The 26,772-nt window shown below is 44.4% G+C and overlaps 1 protein-coding gene across 1 annotated transcript in view; it reads left to right on the top strand.

The window, feature by feature from the left end:
• The window catches only part of CYP4F22 (cytochrome P450 family 4 subfamily F member 22), a gene marked incomplete at its 3' end in the record, with an annotated part of 145,548 nt that overhangs the window by 71,478 nt on the left and 47,298 nt on the right, over positions 1-26,772 (top strand). The window contains exon 4 of the mRNA XM_081317912.1: positions 21,035-21,162. Within this exon, the coding sequence (XP_081174038.1) occupies positions 21,035-21,162 (128 nt within the window). The remainder of the gene's footprint in view (positions 1-21,034; positions 21,163-26,772) is intronic.

The raw sequence follows: 26,772 nt of genomic DNA, 5'->3' as shown, positions 1-26,772 counted from the left end.
GAAATATTCAACGTTATAATGTTTAGCACATGTACAATGTCCAATATATTAGTGAATATAAAATGTTTCATATATATTGTAAGCCACAGAACCACTCTGCCCAACAGTGATCCTAAAACCTCTTGAGGTGCACTGAATAATTATCTCTGACATCTAAGGAAAGTATGAAATACATAATAAACAATGATGTGTAATCAATTAAATTTTCATTTTAGTTAAATTAACATTGGAACACATTAAGCTATTTTTACCCTGGCCCCACCTATTTTCTTGCTCTACTGTCACAGATCTTTGGAATATTGTCCCTAGCATCCCACTTAAAAGCCAAAGGTGGCCTTATCTCCAAACCATTTATTCACTCCTTTCCCACTGCAAGCCAGGAGACATAATGGTTTCTAAATTGAGATATCAGCATAAGCTAATAAAAGTTTTCTGGGAACCCAACCAAGGATGATGCAATCCACACTCATAGTTGTGTTACTATAATGGTTTTTTTTGCATGCATACAAGTCACTGTTTCCTAATTGGCTGTTCACAAGATGTGATGACTTTAATTCCCAGGTAGGAGATGGACATCTCTAGATGTCTTGGATAGGAATTCTGGGGTTAATACCAAAATATTTGATGAGGATTGTGGTGATAAAAATCAATATGTCAAATCTCAATGAGGTTTTGGAATGTCTAGTAGAAATCCAGGACTTTTTTGTCATAGAAAGCTCAGAACGGAGTTCCGGCACCTTTTTTGAATGGAACCTTGTAGGGTAGGCAAAGCGGGTTGTATGACGTGTGAGTTCCGGCTCCTTTTTCTTTTACAAAAAAGCACTGTAGAAATCCATAGTATTCTTTTGGATATTTCTACTTCTTTTTCCTTCTGTCCTATTGCATGCAGTGTTTTGTAGTAATTGAATTTTCATTTGATCCCTGTATCCTGTTAGGTTGTTATTGCAATCAATCAAAGTGACTCAGCAGTTGGTCCAAATCAACAAAGTCTAAAAGCCTTTAAGTGGAACTGCTGGGTAAGAAATGGTGAATTTAAAATGGTTCCTGGGAAAAAAATGATGGATTTAAGATAGCCCGACAAAAAACAGAGCTAACAATAGAGGAGGAATAAAGAGCTGGTGAATTGTTGTTGTTAGTTGCGAAGTCGTGTCCGACCCATCGCGACTCTATGGACAATGTTCCTCCAGGCCTTCCTGTCCTCTACCATCTTCTGGAGTCCATTTAAGCTCACGCCTACTGCTTCAGTGACTCCATCCAGCCACCTCATTCTCTGTCGTCCCCTCCTTCTATTGCCCTCAATCTTTCCCAGCATGAGGCTCTTCTCCAGTGAGTCCTTCCTTCTCATTAGGTGGCCAAAGTATTTGAGTTTTAGCTTCAGGATCTGGCCTTCTAAAGAGCAGTCAGGGTTGATCTCCTCTAGGACTGACCGGTTTGATCGCCTTGCAGTCCAAGGGACTCGCAGGAGTCTTCTCCAGCACCATAGTTCAAAGGCTTCAATTCTTTGGCGCTCAGCCTTTCTTATGGTCCAGCTTTCACTGCCATACATTGCAACTGGGAAGACCATAGCCTTGACTATACGCACTTTAGTTGACAGGGTGATGTCTCTGCTTTTTAGTGTGCTGTCTAGATTTGCCATGGCTTTCCTCCCAAGGAGCAAGCGTCTTTTAATTTCTTGGCTACAGTCCCCATCTGCAGTGATCTTGGAGCCCAGGAAAATAAAATCTGTCACTACCTCCATTTCTTCCCCATCTATTTGCCAGGAATTGAGAGGGCCAGATGCCATGATCTTGGTTTTCTTAATGTTTAGTTTCAACCCAACTTTTGCACTCTCCTTCTTCACTCGCAACAAGAGGCTCTTTAGTTCCTCTTCACTTTCTGCCATTAGAGTGGTATCATCTGCATATCTTAGGTTGTTGATGTTTCTTCCGGCAATCTTAATTCCAACTTTTGATTCATCTAGCCCTGCCTTTCTCATGATGTGCTCTGCATATAAGTTAAATAGGCAAGGCGACAGTATACAGCCTTGCCGGACTCCTTTCCCAATTTTGAACCAATCGGTGGTTCCGTGTCCAGTTCTCACTGTTGCTTCTTGGCCCGCATATAGGTTTCTCAAGAGACAAATAAGATGGTCTGGTATGCCCATCTCTTTAAGGACTTGCCACAGTTTGTTATGATCCACACAATCAAAGGCTTTAGCATAGTCAATGAAGCAGAAGTAGATGTTTTTCTGGAACTCTCTAGCTTTCTCCATGATCCAGCGTATGTTAGCAATTTGATCTCTAGTTCCTCTGCCTCTTCGAAATCCTGCCTGTACTTCTGGTAGTTCTCGATCCACATACTGCTGGAGTCTAGCTTGCAGAATTTTAAGCATAACTTTACTAGCATGAGAAATGAGTGCAATGGTGCGATAGTTTGAACATTCTTTGGCACTGCCTTTCTTTGGAATTGGAATGTAAACTGATCTTTTCCAATCCTGTGGCCACTGTTGAGTTTTCCAAATTTGCTGGCAAATTGAGTGTAGCACTTTTACTGCATCGTCTTTTAAGATTTTGAATAGCTCAGCTGGATTACTGTCACCTCCACTAGCTTTGTTGTTGCTCAGCTTTTCTAAGGCCCACTTCACTTCACATTCTAGGATGTCTGGCTCGAGGTCAGTGACCAACTCATTGTGATTATCAGGGACATTAAGCTCATTCTTGTATAGTTCTTCTGTGTAATTTTGCCACCTCTTCTTAATCTCTTCTGCCTCTGTTAGGTCCCTGCCATTTTGGTCCTTTATCATGCCCATTTTTGCATGAAACGTTCCCTTCATCTCTCCAATTTTCTTGAAAAGATCTCTGGTCCTCCCTATTCTATTGTTTTCTTCTATTTCTTTGCATTGTTCATTTACGAAGGCATTCTTATCTCTTCTAGCTATTCTTTGGAATTCTGCATTTAATTGGGCATATCTTTCTTTTTTTCCCTTGCCCTTTACTTCCCTCCTTTCCTCAGCTATTTGCAAAGCTTCCTCAGACAGCCATTTTGCTTTCTTGCATTTCTTTTTCTTTGGGATGGTTTTAGTTGCTACCTGTTGTACAATGTTGCGAACCTCTGTCCATAGTTCTTCAGGCACTCTGTCTATCAGATCTAATTCCTTAAATCTATTTGTCACCTCTACTGTATATTGAACAGGGATATGATTTAATTCATACCTGACTGGCCTAGCGCTTTTCCCTACTTTCTTTAATTTAAGCCTAAACTTTGCAACAAGAAGCTCATGGTCTGAGCCACAGTCAGCTCCTGGTCTTGTTTTTACTGACTGTATAGAGCTTCTCCATCTTTGGCTGCAGAGCATATAGTCAATCTGATTTCTGTGTTGACCGTCTGGTGATGTCCATGTGTAAAGCCGTCTCTTGGGTTGTTGGAAAAGAGTGTTTGCTATCACCATCGTATTCTCTTGACAAAATTCTATCAGCCTGTGCCCTGCTTCATTTTGTACTCCAAGGCCAAACTTGCCTGTTATTCCAGTTATCTTTTGGCTTCCTACTTTAGCATTCCAATCTCCCATGATGATAAGGACATCATTTTTGGGTGTTAGTTCTATAAGGTGCTGTAGGGCTTCATAGAACCGGTCAATTTCATCCTCTTCAGCACCGGTGGTTGGGGCATAGACTTGGACTACTGTGATATTGAATGGTTTGCCTTGGATTCGAACTGAGATCATTCTGTCATTTTGAGGATTGTATCCCAGTATTGCTTTTCCTACTTTTTTGTTGACTATGAAGGCTACTCCATTTCTTCTGAGGGATTCTTGCCCGCAGTAGTATACCTGATGGTCATCTGAATTAAATTCACCCATTCCTGTCCATTTTAGTTCGCTGATACCTAAGATGTCGATGTTTAGTCTTGTCATCTCTTGTTTGACCACGTCCAGCTTTCCTTGATTCATGGATCTTACATTCCAGGTTCCTATGGAGAAAAAATCTTTACAGCATCGGACTTTCCTTTCACCACCAGACATATCCACAGCTGAGCGTCCTTTCGGCTTTGGCCCAGTCGCTTCATTCTTTCTGGCGCTACTAGTACTAGCCCTCTGCTCTTCCCCAGTAGCATATTGGACGCCTTCTGACCTGAGGGGCTCATCTTCCAGCGTCATATCGTTTTGCCTTTTGGTACTGTCCATAGGGTTTTCATGGCAAAGATACTGGAGTGGTTTGCCATTTCCTTCTCCAGTGGATCACGTTTTGTCAGAACTCTCTGCTATGACCTGTCCGTCTTGGGTGGCCCTGCACGGCATAGCCCATAGCTTCATTGAATTACGCAAGCCCCTTCGCCACGACAAGGCAGTAATCCATGAAGGGGAGCTGGTGAATAGACCGGCTCTTTAAACTGTGCCAGACAAGGAGATGACTTAAAAACACCCACAACTGCTCCAGACAGTTGCTCCTCATGAGAAGACTGCAAGGCAGTCTCCAGCTGTGATATGCAGGTTCTGAGGTTTTGCTAGTAAAAAATACAGAAAACCAAAAGTTGCCTTCAAGCTTTACTTTTTTTTTGTAATAAGCTTTTTATTTTTTTCCCCTCTACATACATATGTTAATTTTTCAATCAGTGTGTGGTCTGGATTCATAAAACGCTAATACATAGTCAAGTCCTACTCTTTGGTTCTCTCCTCTAGCCATTTGTAGAATAAATTCCAGCTTTGGTAATATTCTGTTTCTTCTTTGTCTTTCAGCCTCATAGTTAATCTGTCCATCTCAGCGCATTCCAGTAGCTCTCAGTACAATCTCCATTCACAATCACTTTGGATGTTTGTTTAATATATATTGTTTTTACCATATTTATAAAATTCTGTCCAAAGTCCATTGTTTGTAGTTGATGAACCATAAATTCATAAGATTATCAAATGCCTTTTGAGCATCTAAGAATATTAATGTCATTTGTTTCCCTGGATGTAGCTCATAGTATTCCAATACATCTATTATCACTCTTAAGTTATTTTTAATTTGTCTCTTTGGTAAAAAGCCATTTTGATCTGGGTGTATAAATTCAACCAAATATTTTTTCAATCTCTCTGCCATTATTGAAGTAAAAATTTTATAATCCACATTGAGCAATGAAATCGGTCTATAGTTCTTAATCTGGGTCAAATCCAAATCTTCTTTTGGTATTAAAGTAATATTTGCTTCAATCCACGTCATTGGCATTTTAGCTTCTAATAAAAGTCCATTACAAACATCTTTCAATGGTTCGCTTAATATCTCTTGTAAGTTCTTATATAACTCCACCGGGAAACTCTTGGGAGTTTCCCGGTACTCCCATGTTACACCTTTGCTCCGCAAGCTACATTGGTTACCAGTTGTCTTCCGGGTGAGATTCAAGGTTTTGGTTATGATCTTCAAGTCCTTACATGGCATGGGTCCGGGGTACCTCGAGGACCACCTGCTGCCGGCGTCAACTCCCTTCCGCCCTGTGCGTTCCCACAGAGAGGGCCTCCTCAGAGTGCCTCCGGTCAGGGAATGTCGACTGGTGGCCCCCAGGGGGAGGGCCTTCTCTGTGGGCGCTCCGGCGCTATGGAACCAACTGCCGGTTGAGCTCCGGATGGCATCGGACCTTCGCTCCTTCCGGCGCGGTCTGAAGACCCACTTATTTGAACTAGCTGGTCTGGCCTGATGGGGAACATTAGGGTTTTTAATGGGTCTTCTATTGTTATTGTAATTTTAATTGGGCACCTGTTTAATTCCTTTTTAATTTTTGTATTGTTATTTATATATGCCCTGTTAACCGCCCTGAGTCCTTCGGGAGAAGGGCGGTATACAAATTTAATAATAAAAGGAAGTCCATCTGGACCTGGTGTTTTCCCATTTTTTGTCTCTTTATGGCCTCTGTTATTTCCATCATTGTAACCCCTTTGTCTAACATATTTTTAAATGTCTCTGAAATCTTTGGAAGATTACTTTCTTCCAAGTATTTTACAGTTTTCTCTCTTGAAGTCTCCTCCTTATCATACAGTTCCTTATAGAATTCTTTATCTTTTTTTATTGAAAAGTTTTAAAATACATTTTAAAAACATAAACTCCCTCCCTCCCCCTCCCCCTCCCCCCCAACTTCCCAGAGCTGAATACAGGGTATTAACTTTTACAAACTTAAGCTAAAATAAGCGAACTGACTAAAAAAAACACTTAAAATTCTATTGCACTTTAACTCCCCTTAAACATAACTAGATAACTAAATAATAATAACTAAATAATAATACATCTTATAATACTAATGCTTATTCATATGCTAAATGAAACTTTTTAGTCCCATATTTATTCTGAATATAATCAATCCATCTTCTCCATTCCAGAATATATCTCTGTTGCGATTGTTCTTTCAAATATGCTGAGATTTTTGCCATTTCTGCCAGGTTTCAAACTTTTAAAGTCCACTCTTCTATCGTAGGCAGATCCTCCTTCTTCCAATATTGAGATACCAAAAGTTTTGCTGCCGTTATTAAATTCAACATCAATTTGGTTTCTATAACAGTACAATCTGTAATAATACCCAACAGAAATAACTGTGGAGAAAACCTTATCTTTTTCTTAAATATTTTCTGCACATTCCACCAAATTTTAATCCAAAAAGCTTTAACTTTTTTGCAAATCCACCATATATGATAATACGTTGCATCATCACAACCACACCTCCAACATTTAGGCTGATAATTTGGATACATACAAGCTAATTTTTTCGGATCTAAATGCCATCTATAAAACATTTTATAACAATTCTCTCTTAAATTTTGTGCCTGTGTGAATTTTACATTTCTGACCCACTTTTTTCCCCAAATATCCATTGTTATTGGCTCCTGAAAATTCTGGGCCCATTCTATTTATTTATTTATTTATTTATTTATTTATTTATTTATTTATTTATTTATTTTATTTTTATACCGCCCTTCTCCCGAAGGACTCAGGGCGGTGTACAGGGCAATACAATAAAATACAATATATAAAAATTAAAAAATATTAAATACAATAGCCCAATTTAATAAATTACAAAACATTAAAATACCCCTAAACCCATCAGACCAGGCCGGCTTGTTCAAATAAATATGTTTTTAGGTCACGTCGGAAGGAGCGAAGGTCGGGAGCCGTCCGGAGCTCCACCGGTAAACAGTTCCACAGGTCTGGCGTGCCCACAGAGAATGGCCTCCCCCTGGGGGCCGCCAGTCGACACTCTTTCACCGACGGCACCCTAAGGAGGCCCTCTCTGTGGGAGCGCACTGGACGAAGGGAAGTTGATGCCGGCAGCAGATGTTCCCGTAAGTAACCCGGACCCATGCCATTTAGGGCTTTATAGGTCATAACCAGCACCTTGAATCTTACCCGGAGGACAACTGGAAGCCAATGCAGCTCACGGAGTAGAGGTGTTACATGGGAGTATCGGGAAACTCCCACCACCACTCGCGCGGCTGCATTCATACAGTCTTTAACAAGTTCCGTTTCTGAATCTATTTCTATCAATGCATTATATATCCTTCTTATATGCACTTGACTTTGATCTCTAATTTGTTTTACCAAATTTTCATCAGTTGTCGAAATGCCAATTTTCTGGTCTTCTTTCCATCTAGCTTGTAACTGCCCATACTGAAACCAGGTCTGAACTATTTTTTCTTCTTTTAAAATATTAAACAACTTTAATTGCCATACATTCCTTTCCAATCTAAGAATTTAATTTAATTTAATTTAATTTATTAATATTTGTATACCGCCCTTCTCCCGAAGGACTCAGGGCGGTGTACAGGGCAAGAATAAAACACAAAGCTACAAAAATTAAAAAGTAATTAAATACATGCCCAACAATAAATACATAATAAAACCCCAATAAAGTGATAGTAAAAACCCCACCAATCCCCCCTCAGGCCAGGCCGGCTTGTTCGAACAGGTATGTTTTCAGATCGCGGCGAAAGGAGCGAAGATCGGGCGCCGTCCGGAGCTCAACCGGTATTTCTTTATATGTAGTCACATCATGTTTACATCCCACACTTATATTTTCTATTGCGTGTTTAGGTATTGCCCAAATTGGTATTTTATAATTTAACTTATATCGGTATTTTTTCCAAACTCGCAACAGAGCATATCTTAATATATGAGTTTTAAAGATATTATCCACCTTCTTGTCATACAACAAATATGCATGCCAACCATATAATAAATCACATCCCTCAATATTCAGTAATCTTCCTTGTGTTAAATTAAACCAATCACTAATTGATGATAAAACCGCAGCCTCATAATATAATTTAAAATTGGGCATTTTAAGACCACCTCTTTCACGTATATCACGTATATCTTGCATTATCTTAAGTTTTACTCTCGGTCTGCCCAAACAAATTTATTAATACCTTTCTGCCATTCTTCCAAATTTGAATCTTTTTTAAGTATAGGTATCATTTGAAACAAAAATAAAAATTTTGGTAAGACATTCATTTTCACTGCTGCAATTCTTCCCAATAAAGACAATTGTAATTTTCTCCAACTATCTAACTCTTTTTGTACTTTTAACCATAACAATTCATAATTATTTTTATATAATTTCACATTTGAAACTGAAATATATACCCCTAAATATTTAATCTTTTTAACAATTTCAAATCCTGTTAATTTTTCTAGGACTTCCTTTTGTTCCATAGTCATATTTTTAGACACTATATTAGTTTTTTGCCTATTTATCTTAAATCCAGAAACTTTTCCATATTGCAAAATTATCTCCATCAAGTCTACAACCGACAAAGTCGGTTGAGTTAATGTAATAACCAAGTCATCCGCAAAAGCCCTTAATCTATAATCTTGATCTTTTATTTTAATTCCCTTTATCTTTAATTCCCTTAATCATTAGTAGTCAATATAAAATCAATCCTGGAAAAGGACTGATGTCTATCAGAAAAAAAAGTAAAATCCTTTTCATCCACGTTTTGTTCTCTCCAGACATCTCTCAATTCCAAATCACCTTTCGTATCAAAAAAAGATTTAGGCAATCTAGCATGATTTGGTGTGCTTTTAAAACGTCCTTTTTTATCTTTTTGCATATCCAGCACTCCATTCCAGTCTCCTATCAAAATACACGATTTATAATCCCATTGAATTATTTTATTATGTAAAAATTTATAAAATTCTCCTTGCTGTTGATTAGGTGCATATAGTCCAATTAAAAGTATTTTCTGCCCTTCTATTAAAAGTTCAATTATAATATATCTTCCTTGGTTATCTGCTTCAATTAAATTAGCTGATAAATCCTTCTTCACATAGATAACTACTCCATTCTTCTTTTCTGAAGCAGATGCAATAAACTGAGTACCCAATCTAGAATTTATCAAATATTTTTGATCAGACACGAATATGCGTCTCTTGCAAACATGTAACATCATTTTAAAATTGTTTCAAATACTGAAATATTTTCTTTCTCTTTTGCGGTGAATTTAAACCATTAACATTCCAAGTTAGAAACTTTGTCACCATCTTTTGTGACATGAAGCTTTTGGAGCGCATCTTGCAGATCCTCACGCACCTGCCTTTTTGGTTGCGCATCTCCCACTGCTTCACTATAAGTAAATTCTTGAGTTGTAGTTATAGATTTCTGTTGTTCTTGTTCTTGTTGCTTTCGTCTAGCTGCAGCCCGTGTCACTCTTTGAGTCTTAGATTCTTCTAACAAACCCTGGGGCTGCGCAGTTTCCAAAGTTTGCTGAGCTTCTTTTGCATTCAATGAAATAATTTCTGCATCTCCCTGTATATTTTCCATTTGTGCCTGTCTCACTCCTTCTTCCTTCCTTCTTTTAAATTCCGGGGATGGTGGAGAACCTGCTTTCAGTACATTGCAATAAAAATCTCGTGCCTTCAAAACTGTATTAAGACGATATCTTGTACCTACATAGTTCACCACCAATCCATTTGGTATCTCCCATCTAAACTGGAGCTGCCTTTTCTTTAATTCATCTGCCAAAAAAGCAAACTCTTTCCTTTTCCTTAAGATTCTTGGAGGAATTTCTTTCAGAATCAAAACCTCTTGACCAGCCACTTTAAATCTGTTATTGTGAAAAGCTTGAACAATCACATTTCTAATTGATCTCTTTCTGAAATAAACTACCACATCTCTTGCTAATTTTCTTTGCCTGGAAATCCAGGAAATATTTTATCTATATCCACCATAATATCTTCAGCTTGACACCCTAAAATCGGTTCCAGAGCTTCTGCTAAAATCTCCTTTCAAATTTTCCTTTGAATCCTCTTTCAAACCTCTTATCCTCAGGGCAAACTCCATGTCTCTGTATTGTATCATTACCACATCATTGTCAATCTTATCCACTTTATTCTCTGTTTCAGATATTTTAGCCTCCAATCTCAAATTATTTTGATTTACTTCTTCCACACATTCATCCAGACGCTCAATACAAGCTGCCAGCCCCTGAAACACCAATAAAATGTCCTCTCGTATTTTTCTCATCAATAAGCTCTGCCATTTGCTTAGATATTTGCTCAGATTGACTTTTTAAAGCATCTTGTAAAGCATCTTGTAAATCTTTTAATGTCAATGCAGGTGTAGGTGCTGCGGGGGGGGGGGGGTGGCATCAAAGTCTGTAGTACAGACTGTTGCTGAATTGGTGATGCACCCGCACTTCTCAAAGTAGAAACTGGATGGTTTAGAAGCCATTTTAACACCCAATTAATTTTCGTCTCTCACCAGCCATGCACTTTCAATTTTTGTTACAAAGAATCACTCATGCGCCATCTTCCCCTTCCTTCTAAGACGATCATTGAAACAGAAAGAAAGTTGAGATTCCAGAGTTAAAGCCTTATACTTGCTATTTATACAGCTCCTGCATCCGCTGTGCCTGCTTCAGTTGCTCAAGATAACAATCAAATCCAGCAGGAGTAGATTCAGCGTCTTGCTCTGCTTAAAAGCAGAGAAGTCCTCCGATCCAGAGTATCTCCGGGCTTCAGGGGAGCTCTCACCCTTCAAGCCCCAGAATAAATATTCTAGGGCTCTAGGGGAGCTTTACCCCTACCCAGAATGCTCCCCTTCCCCTCTTCACCTGAGGGGAAGGGTTTTCAAGCCGCAGAACAGCTGATTGTCACTGCTCTGCGGCTTTAACGAGATCAGGGGGCTGGCGGTCGATCCCAACCATCCGCGCCGCTGAAGAGCCACCCGGAAGTCTTTATCTTTTTTATTTCTTCATTTTTATATTGTAAATAACCTTTCCCATTGAGTAAATTATGTATCTTTTTTTTCTTCTGTTTTTTAAGTTTATAAGCTAGACATCTTCCCGGCTTGTTGGCATTTTCAAAAAAAATTTGTTTCACTCTTTTTATCTGTTCTGCCACTTTTTCTGAGTCTAACAGATTTAATTTATGTTTCATTATATCCATTTTTCTTTCTAAAGTCTTTTTTGTGGATTTTTTTGCAGTTCTAATTCTAACTTTCCAAATTCTTTTTAATAATACATATTGCTATTTTCTTTGTTTATTTTTCCTTGCCATATACGTTATAGCTATACCTCTAAAATACGCTTTAGCTATGTCCCATAGATTTTGTGCTGTTGTATCTTCTTTTTTATTTTCTTTGAAGAAGAATTCCATTTCTTTTTTTGTTAACTCTATAAATTCTTTTTCTTTTAATATGGAACAATTTAAAGTTCATCTTGGCCCTTTTTGTATTCCTTTCCAGGTCATTTTCAATGAATTATGATCTGCCCATATGCCTGTTTCTATTTCAAAGTCCTGAACGTTCATACTCACATTGGCAGTGTTCTGTTCCAGCCTACTACCAGCCCTGCAGAAATGTCAGGGACAACCCCTTTTCAAAAGGAAAAAGGCTGGAAGTAAGCCCGCCAAATTTATTTACACAAAACAGATCCAAAACAGAGGAAACTGAGCAAAACATATACGAACCACTAAAACAGAAGCTGTTCAAATGGTTGCCTTCAGCAACCAGCACCTCCCATACATTCCCCTTTTAAAAAGTTTCAAGGCATGGCTTCTCTTTGCCTCCTCCCAAGGTGCCCCATTGCCTTCCTCTGTTTACTTCTGCTTGACTGCCTCCTGCTTCAGGCATCCTTGAACAAGGCCAGCTGTGGGTCATCTTCATCCAAGCTGTCAGGCTCACACAGCTGGGTCTGAGTAGTAACCAGATGGGAGGGGCCTCGCTGAGAGCTCTGCGATGCCTCAGAACTGTCCTTTGCAGGCTCTCCAATCCCCTCCTCCTCCTCCTCCTCTGAATCGACCAACCCAACTGCCGAACCCACAGGCTGACACTGAATCACAACACTATCCCGCACTGCAGGGCCCTTCTGCTGATCCGGATGCGGTCAGGATGGAAATTGTTCATGAAAAGCAGACACCAAAGCAGGAGCATGAATGGTGGTCGCATCCTCCCAGGTGAACTCCTCTGGTCCGTAGCCTTTCCATTCAATCAGGTACTGGAAACGACCTTTCAGCCAACGGGAGTCCCTGATGCTGGCGACCTCGTACTCGGGGGTGCTGTCTCCATCATGAGGTCCTGATGGGGGAGGTTCTGCTCAGTGGAGTGGACAGGCCAGTTGCTCGGGGACCAACAAAGACCGATGAAAGACTGGATGCACGTGCAGGGAACGTGGCAGAGTTAAGCGATAGGCAACCAGATTGATGACAGCCTCGATTGGGAACGGTCCTAAATATCGGTGATCTAACTTTCTCAACGGCCGTGTTGATGGTAGGTTCCTGGTGGACAACCAGACCCGATCTCCCACCAATAGTGGAGGCTTATCCCACCTTGACCGATCAGCAAACCTTTTGTAATCGGCCTTGGCCTTCTCTAACTGATGTTGCACCAATCGATGGATCGCCTGTAACTCTGCCATGTAGTCATTCGCTGCCAGCTCTGGTGAGTCCACGGGAGAAAGGGGAAAAAACTGGGGTGATATCCCACATTGGCCAAGAACGGCGTCATCTGTGTGGAGGTGTGCTGCGAATTGTTGAATGCAAACTCAGCTATGGCCAGATAGTCCACCCAATTGTTTTGCTGCACATTGACGTAGCAGCGCAGATATTGTTCCAGAATACCGATGACCTTCTCGGTTCTCCCGTCAGTTTGAGGATGATGCGTGGACGAGAGGCAAATTTTGATATCCAATGCATGCATCAACTTCTGCCAGAAACGGGCTGTAAACTGCCCCCCCCTATCAGAGACGACTCTATCAGGGAGGCTGTGCAGCCAAAACACCTGCTGAATGAATATACAACTAGTGGCATGGGCTGATGGTAAGCCACGACAGGGGATGAAATGCACCATCTTGATCAGCATGTCCACCACCACATACACTGTCGTAAAACCAGAAGATGGGGGTAAATCTGTCAGAAAGTCCATGGACACAGCCCCCCAGGGTCTTTTGGATGTCGGCAAGGGCTGCAGTAATCCAGGCGGGGCCCCTGTCGCTGACTTGGCCTGCCTACATGGGATACAGGAAGTGACATAGGTCTGGACATCATGTCGGACTTGGGGCCACCAGAATGTATGGGAGACCAGGTTCAGGGTCTTGAACAGGCCAAAATGCCCTGCCGTCCGGTTATCGTGACACTGGCTGAGGATGAGTCCCCTGAGTGGCCCTCCCAGAATGTAGAGCCAGTCACGATAATACAAGAGCCCATCTGTGACCATCCAAGGAGAATCTGGCCCCACCTCCTCCTTCCGCTGAGCCACCCACACCTCCTGCTGCTGTGCCTCCCGGATCCGAGCCCATATATCAACCGGCTCCCGCACCACAGCAAAAGACTCGACGGGGATCACTGTCCTGGGCAGAAGCTTGTCTTCCACTCTGGAATATTTGGGCTTCCTGGACAGAGCATCCGCTCTTTGATTGTGCCCACTAGGTATGTACCGAACTCAGAAGTCGAACCTCGCAAAGAAAAGAGACCACTGGATCTGGCGTTGGTTCAAATTCCGAGTGGTCTGCAGGTTTTCCAAATTCTTATGGTCCGTCCGGACCTCGATTTGATGCCCCGCTCCCTCCAGGCCTCGAATGCCACTTTGATGGCCAGCAGCTCCTTCTCCCAGATTATATAATTGCGCTCTGAAGGGTTCAGTTTTCGTGAATGGTACGCGCAAGGGAAGAGGGTACCGCTGGGCGTCGTTGCCTGGAGTGACACCGCCCCAATGGCAATGTCGGACGCGTCCGCCTCCACGACAAACGACCGTTGTGGGTCAGGATGCTTCAAGATGGGCTCCTTCATGAAGGCTTCCTTCAAAGTCTGGAAAGCCCGTTGTTCTGGAGCATTCCACTAAAACTGAGTCTTCTTCTGCAGGAGCTGGGTGAGGGGAGCTGTCAAACCAGAAAACCCAGGAATGAAAGCTCGGTAATAGTTGGCGAACCCAAGAAGTCGCTGAATATCCTTCACACAATGTGGGGGTTGCCAACTCTGCAAAGACTCAACCTTACTCGGCTCCATGGCGATGCCCTCAGGAGAAATGCGGTGACCCAGGAAATCCATGGTCACCCGGTAGAACTGGCACTTCTCCAACTTGGCAAATAGCCGATGTTCTTGGAGTCGCTGCAGGACCTGATGGAGATGCTGATGGTGCACCTCACGCGACGGGGAGTAGATCAGGATGTCGTCCAAGTAGATCACGACAAACTAATCCAACAAATCTCGGAAAATGTTGTTCATGAAATGCTGAAACACAGCGGGGGCATTGGTCAGGCCATACGGCATCACCGTGTACTCAAAATGTCCATAACAAGTACCAAACGCCGTCTTCCACTCATCACCCGGCCGAACCCTGACGAGGTTGTAAGCTCCACGCAGGTCCAGTTTCGTGAAGATCTTAGCCTCCCGGAGTCGGTCCAAGAGTTCAGGGATGAGAGGCAGCGGGTAATGATTGCGCACCGTGATGGCATTGAGTTTCCCATAATCGCAGCAAAGCCGCAATTCGCCCGACTTCTTTTTGACGAAGAGCACGGGTGCAGACACTGGCGAGGATGAGGGCCGGATGAAACCTCGAGCCAAATTCTTCTCCAGAAAGTCCTGCAATGCAGCCAACCCGGGGTCCGACATGGAGTACAAACGCCCCACTGGGAGAGGCGCATCAGGGACTAAATCAATGGGGCAGTCATAGGGCCTGTGCGGGGGTAATTGATCCGCCTCTGTCTCGCTGAACACATCAGCAAAGTTGGACAGTTCAGGAGGCAAGGAAACCCCTGGGGAACCCTCCACCTGGCTGGCACAGATATGGTGGGAGTGGTCCACGCACTGCAAGCTTGGGAAGGTGACCAGGTTCTGTGACCAATAGATCTGTGGGTCATGTGTCCGGAGCCACGCCAGTCCCAAGACCATGGGGAAATGCAGATCTGAGGTGATATAGAACTGGATGGCCTCCACATGGGAACTGATGGCCATACATAATGGTTGCGTGGCGGCCGTAATTGGCCCAGACAGGAGCACTCGACCATCGCTAGTCTCCACTAACATGGGCGGATCCACCGGGCACTGAGGAACAGCCAATTTGGCCACAAATGCTGAGTCCATAAAATTTGTGGTGGCCCCAGAGTCAATTAAGGCATGGACTGGAATCCCCTCTGGCTTGCCAGGAAGGATCAGACATGCCTCCAATATCAGATGCTGTGGAGGTCCACAGGCAGCATCGGAAAGACGTCGCTCAGTGTTGTTGTGGGACGCCCGATCTAACACACCATCTAGATCGGGCTTGGGGCATTTCCCGACAGAAAAGTAGGGGACTTTCTCAGGGCAGACTCGGTCACTGATGCCCGCTGTCGCTTCTTTGGGCAAAAAGCAGCCAAATGCCCAGGATCCCCGCAGTAAAAGCACAACCCCCCCCCCCGATCGTTGTTTGTTCATTTCAGTCACCAATAGATGAGACCTGGCGGCACCCAGCTCCATTGGCTCCTCCCTTTGAACTGGGGTCTCACGCACAACAGGGGCTGCAGGGGTCTGTGGGGTGGCACGGCGACTCCTTCGCTGCTGCAACCGAGCATCGATCCGCAGGCAGAGATGGATCAGCCGATTCAGGTCTGAGGGAATATTCACACGGGCCAGCTCATCCAACATCTCCGACAATCCATCCTGGAAGGCATCCACAAGCACAGCCTCATTCCAGGCGGAATCCTGGCTAAGCAGCTGAAAATTGCTGATATAGCCCTGTAGGGGGCGTTGACCCTGCCTCAGAGCTTTCAGGCGTCGAGTAGCAGTTTGCGTCTTTATAGGGTCCTCATACATCAGATGCATATGATCACAAAACCCCACAAAGTTGTCCAACAATGGACTAGGTTGAGCCAGCAGAGGCGTGCCCCAACGAGCTGCATCACTGAAAGAAGACTTAACACAAACACCACCTTATCCCAGTCAGTGGGGAAATCAGCTGTTCTCACGCTGATAAAGAGCTGGCATTGTCCCAGGAAAGCAGGAAACAGTTCTGGATTGCCAGTAAATTTATCCGGCATCGCAACTTGGCATTTTCTCCTGGGTGGGGGTGATGGTGGGGGTGCAGCATGGACCTGAGCTTGCAATTGAGCCACCTGAGCTGCCAACAAAGTGAGTTGCTGGGCGAGCTGGGCATTCTCAGCACATAGCTGCTCCATAATAATAGTAAGGGGTGGGAGGCTGAAGGCAAACTGTTCTGTACTAGCCTACTACTGGCCCTGCAGATAAGGCAGGGACAACCCCTTTTACAAGAAGGCAAGAGGCTGGAACTAAGCCTGCCAAATTTATGGACACAAAAGCCAACAGACACAAACCATGAAACAGGAGCTATTCAAACGGTTGCCTTCAGCAAACCAGCCCTCCCACGCATTCCCCTTTTAAACAGTTCAGGGTGTGGCTTCTCTCTGCCTCCTTCCGAGGTGCCCCATTGCCTTCCTCTGTTTACTCCTGCTTGACTGCCTCCTTCGTCGGGTGTCCTTGAACAGGGCCAGCTGTGGGTCATCTTCATCCACGCTGTCAGGCTCACACAGCCGGGTCTGCGTCGTAACCAGGTGGGAGGGGCCTGGCTGAGGGCTCTCATCAGCAAGCTCTCCAACACCCTCAGCAACCTCTCCAACACCCCCTCCTCCTCCTCTGAATCGTCCGACCCAACTGCCGAACCCACAGGCTGACCCTGAATCACAACATCATCTAGTAACTCTGGCATACTGTAGATAAGGGAGCAGAAGTAACAAACATGTTCCCTTTTGGGTGTTTCCCTAAAGATATTGTATGTTCTTGGGTGGGTTAGGACATTGAGTATTTTTCTTGCTGGCCTTTCATGACCCTGCATCCAGGACTTTGTAAGAGCCCAAAGACAGTAGGACCATCTGCACATTCACAATTGATATTTCCTATACTGTCCCCTAATTTCAGCTTAACAGCTGGTTTAGAGCTCTGGGAGACAAGGGAATACCCATCTTGCTCAAACCTTAGTTGGGGCCTTTGAAAGAATGCTGACTTCCCACACTTCTTTTTTTAATCACTTTTGGAAATTGCTTGTTTACTGCTTTTCTGCTATTAAGAATCTTTGGAATGATGTGTTATATACTACTAAGGTGAGTTTCTTTTAGTCCTTAGCAAAATATGTTTTAAATAAAGTTTAAGGACTTTTTTTAATAAACAGCAAAAGCTGTTTTAAACTTTTATTTTAGAAAGTTGAAAGTGTACTGAGGGTCCAGATAAATCAGAAATAAGATTTTGAAATTAATTGTAAAGAATCCTTTCATGGGAAATTGCTTTCCTTTTGAATTCTTTTTTTTTTAATAAAACTTTAAAAATTGGACACCAGGGAACAAGAAGAAGCTAACAATTAAAGGAGGAATCATACCAAGCTTAAAAATACAGAATGAAATAAAATATTTTAACATTGGCTATACTGAGGGAAATTTGACTGACTCTGTGTTTGCTTCCTACATCTCCTCTTTTGCATCACATTGGGAAAGTTGGTGGATTGACTATGAAAAAGAGAAATAATGTTGTGAACAGGCTTAAGAGAGAATAATAATTTGAAGGGGCAAAAAGAGGGAAAGGCTCACAAAGCAATTGAGACCTCAGCTTCTGAATTGATATTACATTTAATAATACAAGGTTTTCTTCCTGCCTAGTTTTCTTTAGAGAATTAGTTATTTTGTTGGAGCTATTTGTATGTTTTAATTATAATTCTTGTTAGTTTTCCCATTTCAACTGTTATATCTCTTTTGTCATGATGTTGATGTTGCTATAATGATAGTAACAATTGTTCTGACTTTTAAGGAAGTGAGTGTCAGAAAATAACTACCAATGAAATTTGCCCTTTTGCTTTTTGAAAAATGAAACTTAGAAAAGATAGATATCATAGAAGTGACTCTAGACTTGTTTGCATTTGAAAAATTTTGTGGAGAAAGACATCTTTTTTATGGGGAAAGACTTCTTAAGTCTCAGAAAGATATTTGCAGGCCTCACATAATAAAATACTAGTAAAGAGTTTTTGAAGTTTTTGAAGTTTTCTTCCGTCCTTGATTTCAAGCGTCACATGGCCGACCGATCAATAATATCAACTATTCTTGTTGCTTAATTCCTGAAGTAGCATTGCCCCAGGCTAATTAGCCAAGCAAAGAGCTCATCATTGATAAGATACAAAGGGCAAGATACTTTCAGTCAAGTAATAAGACAAACATTTAGGAAAGATCAGTTGCCTTCTAATTCTGCTGAGGAACACGATATTTTAGGGACACTAAGGTTGGAACTATTTTGCTGTTTTTAAAGAGACCAGCAGGAAAACTGTTTCTGTTTTTTTCTGCAGCTGATACTGCTCCCAAGGACAAATTCTTCTATGGCTTCCTGAAGCCCTGGCTTGGTAAAACATCTCTCGCTTTATTAATATATTGTTATGCAAAATTGCTCTAACACCCAATAATAAGCAACTTAGTTTTTAGGATCATAAAATGCTTTAAACAAAAGTACTACTCATAGACATATAGGTTGTCCTCACTTACAGTAACAGTTCTAATTAGGACTGGCAACTCCATTGCTAAGTGATGCAATCTTTAAGTGAAAAGTCATGTGACTGTTCCACTTAGCAACAGTAGTTCTGGCAAATCCCAATTACTGTTGTTGATTGAATAGCCAAGGAGCCACCTGGATCCAAGCCATTCTTGGAAGAAGGTAAGGGATTGCCTCCACCTCAATTCCCCCCACATCTTCCCCCTTTTGCCCCATGCCTACCCACCAACACCAGTTGCCCCCACCATCTGGGCCCTGCCTTCCTCTGTCCCCAACAAATGCCACTACTGGATAGGGCCTTCTTTTGCTCCACCTTCTTTTGCATCAACACAACCAGGGCCTTCTTTTTAGAATGGTCATATGGATGAGCACAGCAGAGGGGAGGCAGGTGAAGACAATGACAAAAATCAGCTGAGGGTGAGGGACAATGGCAAGGGAGTGGTTGTAAATGTGGGTGGACCCAAATTTTATCCACATTACCACAGGGTACTGCAACAACTGGAACTTTGAGGGCTGGTCATAAATCCATTCAGCAACATCGTAACTTCAAATGGTTGCTGAATGAATGGTCATACAGTGAGGACTACATGTACATGCATCCCCATCATGTTATACTATTTCAGGGTAAGCAACATAATATAAAGTAAAAGTATTACATGAGCAAAACTGAAGTCATGGGAGAATAAAAGAAAAGGAAACAGGAAAAACCAGTTTATATTAATAACATACACCAGGGGTGTCAAATTGGCGGCCCACAACCCAGATATGTCACACAGAGGTGATGCCCACCCCAGCTCCACAAAGGCAAAAAATTTCATAATACCTCACAATATGTCACATGACACGATCGAGTTTGGCACCTATAAGATACACCATGCCTCTCAATCCATTTTTATTGTTACTGTGAAAGTTTGAATGGAGGTTAGGAAAAGCCTGTGATAATCAGTTAAAAGGCAGCAGTGGGTTAGCTGACAGGTGGAGAGAAATCTGGGAAAAAGTATTTCAAATCATTGGGAGAAACACTGCTTTAATTAAATAATATAAATGAGGTTTGGAAAGTCATCTTACAGTTTCCAAGATTTTATATTTACTCCAGGACAGCATTAAAGATATTTCTTTGAAATATGTGTTTGCATAATGAATGCTTTCAATCTCTATAGTTCTATAGAAAACCCTTCCACATTGTGGTCCTCTAGGCCCTGCTTATGTCAGGCTAGTGTCAGGACCTACTTCAAACCCACATCTTAAGAAAGCAGAACTCTTGGAAACAATTTCTTCCAAGCAGGAACTTTTATTAAGAATAGGAGATTGCAGGCATAATAGACAGGATCTGAGAATTCTCGCACAACACAGTAGGTTATAGTGTCCCCAAGCAGGACCCCACCCCTTAGATTGATCCCCCCCATGTGGGATAGCCAATCCCCAAGTGTTAAGTCCATTGTAGGAAGCAAGGAGATAATATCGGCCCATCTCCAGCTCACGTGAGTCGGTGGCTTGTTCACACCTTTCTTTGGGAGTGTAGACAAAATCCAGGCACTGAGGTTAGATCCCTATCTCTTCCTTTGTTCTCAATTGACAGTTTAAAAAGATAGAGTTCAGAGAGAGAGATAATGCAGGAAACAGGATACAGCCCCAATAAACAAAATAAGGGATTACATTGTAACGAGGGGGAGGAAGTGAAAGCAATGCCCTGCAAGCACATCCCCCCTCCCCTTTGGAAGCATGGCAAAAGCCAGGAGAGGTGGGATGAAATAGAAATGAAATGAAATAAAATAGGAATGGGTTTTGACAGCTACATTATGTGTACTGCCTGTATAGCTCAGGATATCTTACAGATGGAAATCATGCCAAGATATACTTTATAGTTAATTCAAATGATTTGTTTTGTGGACATTGAAATATTGTCTCTGATTTCTCTGGTTGTGAAATATGGAAGCTGTAATCCAACATATCTAGAAAATACCATATTGGGGAAGTCAGATTTAGTTTGTATGGAAAGATGCAGACAGTTCCCCTGGCAAAGAAGAATTTTGCCTAATTCAATCCTTTGCTTCAATCAGCTCCAATTTTTCTTACCACAGGAGATGGATTATTACTGAGCAGTGGGACAAAGTGGGCACGAAACCGGCGTTTGCTCACTCCTGCCTTTCATTTTGATATCCTGAAGCCTTATGTGAAAATCTTCAATCAGAGTACAAACATCATGCATGTGAGCTCTTCTAAAACTTGTGCACCCCCACTTCATTCTTCCCATACTCATTAAATGTCTCTGCATCTCTGTTGGTGCAGTCTATCTATTCTAGATGTACAACTGAAATGGGAAGGAAAAAGGATGTTAAGGGTTCTTCTTATGACATCTTATGACATCTTTGAATGCTCACTGCTCTTTTGTGAGCATTTTTTCTAATGTTGGTACAGAGATCATTCCATTCTTACTCAATATGTGTTGCAACTGGTACCTTATTTCAAATGAATGTGGGATTTGTTGGCAGCTTCCTGTGTTCAATTCCAGCTTTCCTATAAGATCACAATATTTTATACTAACACCCACTTTTAAAAGCAAAGTGAGTGTATGTGCCCACACATGTGGAAAAAGCCAGGAACAGCTACTGAAGAAGTTGTGCAAGTCTGGAAAAAGATTCACCTACTTAAACAGTTCAAAAGGAAGTACTTTTTGTGCTCTACCAGGTGTTCAAGATGTTTGCACACAAATGTAAGCTTGAGCATTTTGATACTGTCTTGAAAACCTTAGCACCCACTATCCTGGTGTTGCTTGCCCATTTCTTAAAGATATTGAAACACAAAGTTAAAAAGTCTCTTAACATGAAATGGATGGTGAATTGTCTCACGAAGGACGAGAGGGAGACCGTAGGCAAAGTTCATACGTTTATTTAGCTCAGCTCCGGACAGCTGACAGGCAACACAAACCGGCTTTTATAGAGAACTGTCAAACGTTATAACCAATCAGTGAACTGTGCTTTCCCGCCGCTAGGGCGGCGGCCAATCGTCTTGCGGCAGTCTGACAGCTCTGGGGCTGTTGTCGGCTGCTAGGGAAATCCTCTCAGCTGAGCGACCGGCTCATCTGAAGGACCTGATTGGGGACTGCCATGCTGACAGCTCCGGCGGCTGTCAGCTGGATCAGACCTGGCGCGTGCGTGTTTGCTTTCGGCAGTTCTTTTGACAGCTGTCACTGTCAATGGCTGCCATGCGGTTTTACGCACATGTGTTGTTTCTTCTGGCAGCCTTTTGACAGCTGTCAACTGTCAATGGCTGCCGGGTCGGGGTTTCCCCAGGATGTTTGAAGGCTCCTGGGGGTTTGGAATGTATCACCCCTTCCCCCCCCTGAAATGGGATTCTTAACAACATCATTAATTGAACTTTTGGAACAAACATTTTTAACGGGGCACTTTTGCGTCGGTGTTTTTCCAGTCCATTCAAAGTCCGCGAGGTAGGCGGGGGGCCTTCTGACTCTGCTGGAACGGCGGAGGAGGGGGCCTCCTTCTTCTAGTTGTGTCGCTGGCGGATTTGCTTCCAGGGGGATGTTGGTCGGAGTTTGTATGTCCTGGGGGGGTAGTGGTTCGCTGGGGATGATGTCGCTGAACGGTGCGGGTTCCTCAGAAGGCGGCCCCAGGGGGATGTTTGGTGGTGACCTGGGTCGAAGCTGGTCTGCATGTCTGCGATGTACTAGTCCCGTCCCAGTGTCCACCGTGTAGGATAAGGGCCCTGTTTGATCCAGGATGACTCCCTGGACCCATTTGTCCCTTCCCCCATAGTCCCTAGCCCAGACATTTTGTCCCAGGGAGAATGTTTTTGGGTGGGCGTTGGAGGTCATTTCGGCCGCTGGTCTGTCGGGATGAAGTCTGTCTAACCTTGTCACCAGTCGGCGGCCCCATCGCAGTTCAGCAGGACTTTTGCCGGTGGAGGAGCAGGGTGTAACGTGGTGGGCCAAGAGGAATTGTGCCAGACGACGGTGCCAATCTCCCGTGATGATCCTTCGGAGGGCGTCTTTGGTGGCCCTCACCATAACCTCCGCAAGGCCGTTGGACGATGGATGGAAGGGAGCCGACATTGCATGCCTAATACAATTGCTCCTCGTGAAGATCTGAAATTCACGAGAGGTAAATTGAGGGCAGTTGTCTGAGATTAAAACGTCGGGGAGGCCGTGCGTTGCGAAGATTCCCCTGAGGGCTTGAATGGTGGCAGCAGTTGTTGTGCTGTGAACCGGGAGAACCTCCAGCCACTTGGAATAACTGTCCACTACTATAAGGAAAACCTGCCCTTGGAAGGGGCCGGCAAAATCGATGTGGATACGGGACCAGGGGTTTTTTGTGAGTTCCCATTTGTGGATGGGGGCCCTGGGTTGGACTGGATGGGACTGCTGGCATAAATAGCAGCCAGCTACGTGTTTTTCGATGTCTTGGTCGATAGCTGGCCACCACACATAACTACGGGCTAAGGCTTTCATCTTTACGATGCCAGGGTGTCCTTCGTGTAATGTGTGCAGGACTCTGGGTCTGTGCGCGGGTGGCACGATTACCCTGCAACCCCAGAGTATGCATCCCAGGTGTGAGGTTAGCTCATTTTGTCTGGTGAAGTATGGCTGGAATTCTGTGCCTGGGCAGGAGGATTGCCATCCGGTGTGTACCCATGCTAACACCCTGCTAAGCGTTTTGTCTCGTGCGGTTGCGGCAGTGATATCGTTCGCTGTCAGTGGGCATTCCAGGAGCTCCTGGATGGCTAAGATGTTACCAGCTGGGGCTGGGGCTGGGTCTACGTGGGGTAGGGGCAGCCTGCTGAGGCCGTCAGTGTGACACATTTGGTGCCCCGGTTTGTATATTAACTGATAGGAATATGCTGCGAGGAACGTTGTCCATCGCAGCATCCTGGGAGACAGAATTTGGGGGGTTTGGCGGTCCCAGGTGAACAAGCCTAGCAAAGGCCTGTGGTCCGTGTAAATTATGAAGGGGCGGCCATAGAGGTAGTCATGAAATTTTTTAATGGCCGCCATGATTGCCAAAGCCTCCTTATCGATCTGGGCATAGTTCCTTTCTGTTTTGGAAAGGGTCCTTGAATAATAGGCCACCGGGGCTTGGGTCCCATTGCCATGTAAGTGGCTCAAAACTGCTCTGATCCCGTATGGGGATGCGTCGCAGGCTATGCAGAGGGGTTTATTTTCTTGGTAGTGGGAAATGGTTGCGTTGCTGGACAGCATCTGTTTTAGTGACTTAAAACTGTTGTCGTGGGCTGCCGTCCACTGCCAGGCTGCCCCTTTATCGAGTAGCCTGTGGAGGGGTTCTGCGATGGTCGCTTTCCTGGGCAGGAAGGCATGGTAAAAATTCAAGAGCCCCAGGAAAGCCTGGAGCTCCGTTTTGTTTTTTGGCGTTGGGGCGGCTCTGATGGCTTGGATTTTGGTGTTAGTGGGGTGAATTCCTTGTGAGTCAATTTTGTAGCCTAAGAATTCTGCGGATGGGACACCTATGGAACATTTTTCCCGTTTGAGTTTTAACCCTGCTCTGCGGAATCTGGACAGTACTTCTTGCAGCCTGGCTGCCAAGGTGCTTTCGGATTCCCCTGCGATGAGCACGTCATCGAAATAGGGGCAGACCCCAGGGATCCCTTTCAGGGTTTTCTCCATGACTTACTGGAAAATACCAGGAGCCACTGAAATTCCGAATTGAAGGCGGTTTACCTTAAAGGCGCCGCGGTGTGTGACGATAGTTTGGGCGTCAGCTGTTTCTTGGGTGACGGGTAGTTGGAGGAACGCATGCGCCAGATCGAGTGGCGAATATTGAGCCAGAGCCTATTTCTGACAGCACGTCCCTGACTGCGGGGACTGGATATGCGTGGGGGTTCAATGCGCGGTTCAGGGTGGCTTTATAATCTGCACTAATCCTCACGTCCCCATTTGGCTTGACTGGGGTTACGATGGGTGTTTCCCAGGTTCCCCCATCTGTTAGTTCTAGGACCCCTAGGGCTACTAGGTGATCCAATTCGGCTTCTATTTTCTGTTTCAGGGCGAAGGGGACTCTCCTAGCTTTAATGCGGATGGGACCGACCTCTGGTTTAAGTTTGAGGTCGATAGGGGGGCCAGTATATTTGCCAAGTGTCCCATCGAAAACATCTGCGAACATTTGGCATACGTTTTCTAAGGTTTGTGACTGGATGCGGTTGGTGCCCTCAAGGCAGATGCCCAAAGCCTCGAACCAGTCTAGGCCGATGAGGCTGGTCCTGGGTCCTTCTGTAATCTGGACCGTAAGATGCCCTTGGAATTTTTTGAATTCTACCCTCAGGTTGGCCTGTCCCTTTAATTGTATGGCAGCTCCCTGGAAATCAGCGAGTAGTATTTTGGAGGGCTGAAAGGAAATGCGGCGTTTGCTTTTAGAACCGATTTTTCTGAGAGTGTCCCAGGACATTATTGAGACGGAGGACCCTGAGTCTACCTCCATCTCACAAGGGACCCCCTGGATCTTAACCCAGATTTTGATTTGAGGCTGTAAATGGTGGATGGCCAAAGTTTTTTGTTTGGCGAGGATGGATAACACTGAGGGCTGGGAGGTTTTCTTGGCAGGGAGGGGAATTTCTGTCCTACCTGCCGGAATTTCCTCAAGCTCGTGGAGGGTTTCCCGGTTCTGGCTGCAACACGCGGAGCGAATATGCCCGGTCTTCCCGCATCCGTGGCATTTGGCATTTCTAAAACGGCAGGTAGCTCTGGCGTGGGCTCCGCCGCAGCTGGCACATTTTGGCTTGGGCCCGGTGGTGATGGTTCTTTGGCCAGGACCCCCTGGCTTGGTTGGTCTGCGGTTTCTTCCTTGGTTGGTGCTCATTTTGTTGAAGCGAGAAATGATGTCGTCGACACCGGTGCTGGCCTCCGGGGACTCGCTGTCAGGCTCCCAGGCCTGGTGGCCTGACCCGGAGGGGGTGCCTCTGAACACAGGGGAGCCCTCACGATGGCTGTCCTCATAGGCCATGATTTCTAGTGTGAGTTCAGCGAGGTCCATGGTGGGCTTGGCCACCAATTTCCGCTGGAGCCGTTCGTTGGAGAGACCGGCGATGATTTGGTCTCTAATGCGGTCCTCCAGGTCAGGGAATTGGCATCTGCGGGCGGCGTGATGCACCCCCGCGATGAAGGCTGTAGATGCTTCACCTGGTTGCTGGCGGCGCGCGAAGTGGAGGCGCCAATACAGTTTGGACTGTCGGGGCATAAAGTGCTTGCTGAGGCGGTCGGTCAGCTCAGCATATGGAATGGTAGCGACGGGGTCCAGGCTGCAGAGCCCTACAGCGATGTCGTAGATGGCAGGGCCACTGAGGCACAGTAAGGCTGCAGCTTTGTGGCGGTCCTCCGTTATCTTATTGACGATGAGGTAGCCCTCGACTTGCCCCCAGTGTGACTCCCATCCCTCGGGATGCCGGACGTCGAACTCCCTGATGTGTCCTAAGTTTGCCATGGTGTGGGTCCACGGTACTGTCCAAGCTGCAGAAGGGTTCCTTTGCCCTCGAAGCGACTTCAGCAGTGACTTATCAGCAGGAGGGATCGGAACTCCTTCAAGACATGACTTAGCTCAAGAGGCAGCTCTGTAGTACCGGAATCCCACCTTCGTCGCCAGGTGAATTGTCTCACGAAGGACGAGAGGGAGACCGTAGGCAAAGTTCATACGTTTATTTAGCTCAGCTCCGGACAGCTGACAGGCAACACAAATCGGCTTTTATAGAGAACTGTCAAACGTTATAACCAATCAGTGAACCGTGCTTTCCCGCTGCTAGGGCGGCGGCCAATCGTCTTGCGGCAGTCTGACAGCTCTGGGGCTGTTGTCGGCTGGTA

The sequence above is a fragment of the Vipera berus genome (genome assembly GCF_964194415.1).
Source record: "Vipera berus genome assembly, chromosome: 2".
In the NCBI taxonomy this organism is placed as follows: domain Eukaryota; kingdom Metazoa; phylum Chordata; class Lepidosauria; order Squamata; family Viperidae; genus Vipera; species Vipera berus.
The sequence above is the reverse complement of the archived record's forward strand: the minus strand, read 5'-3'. Positions and strand labels throughout refer to the sequence as shown.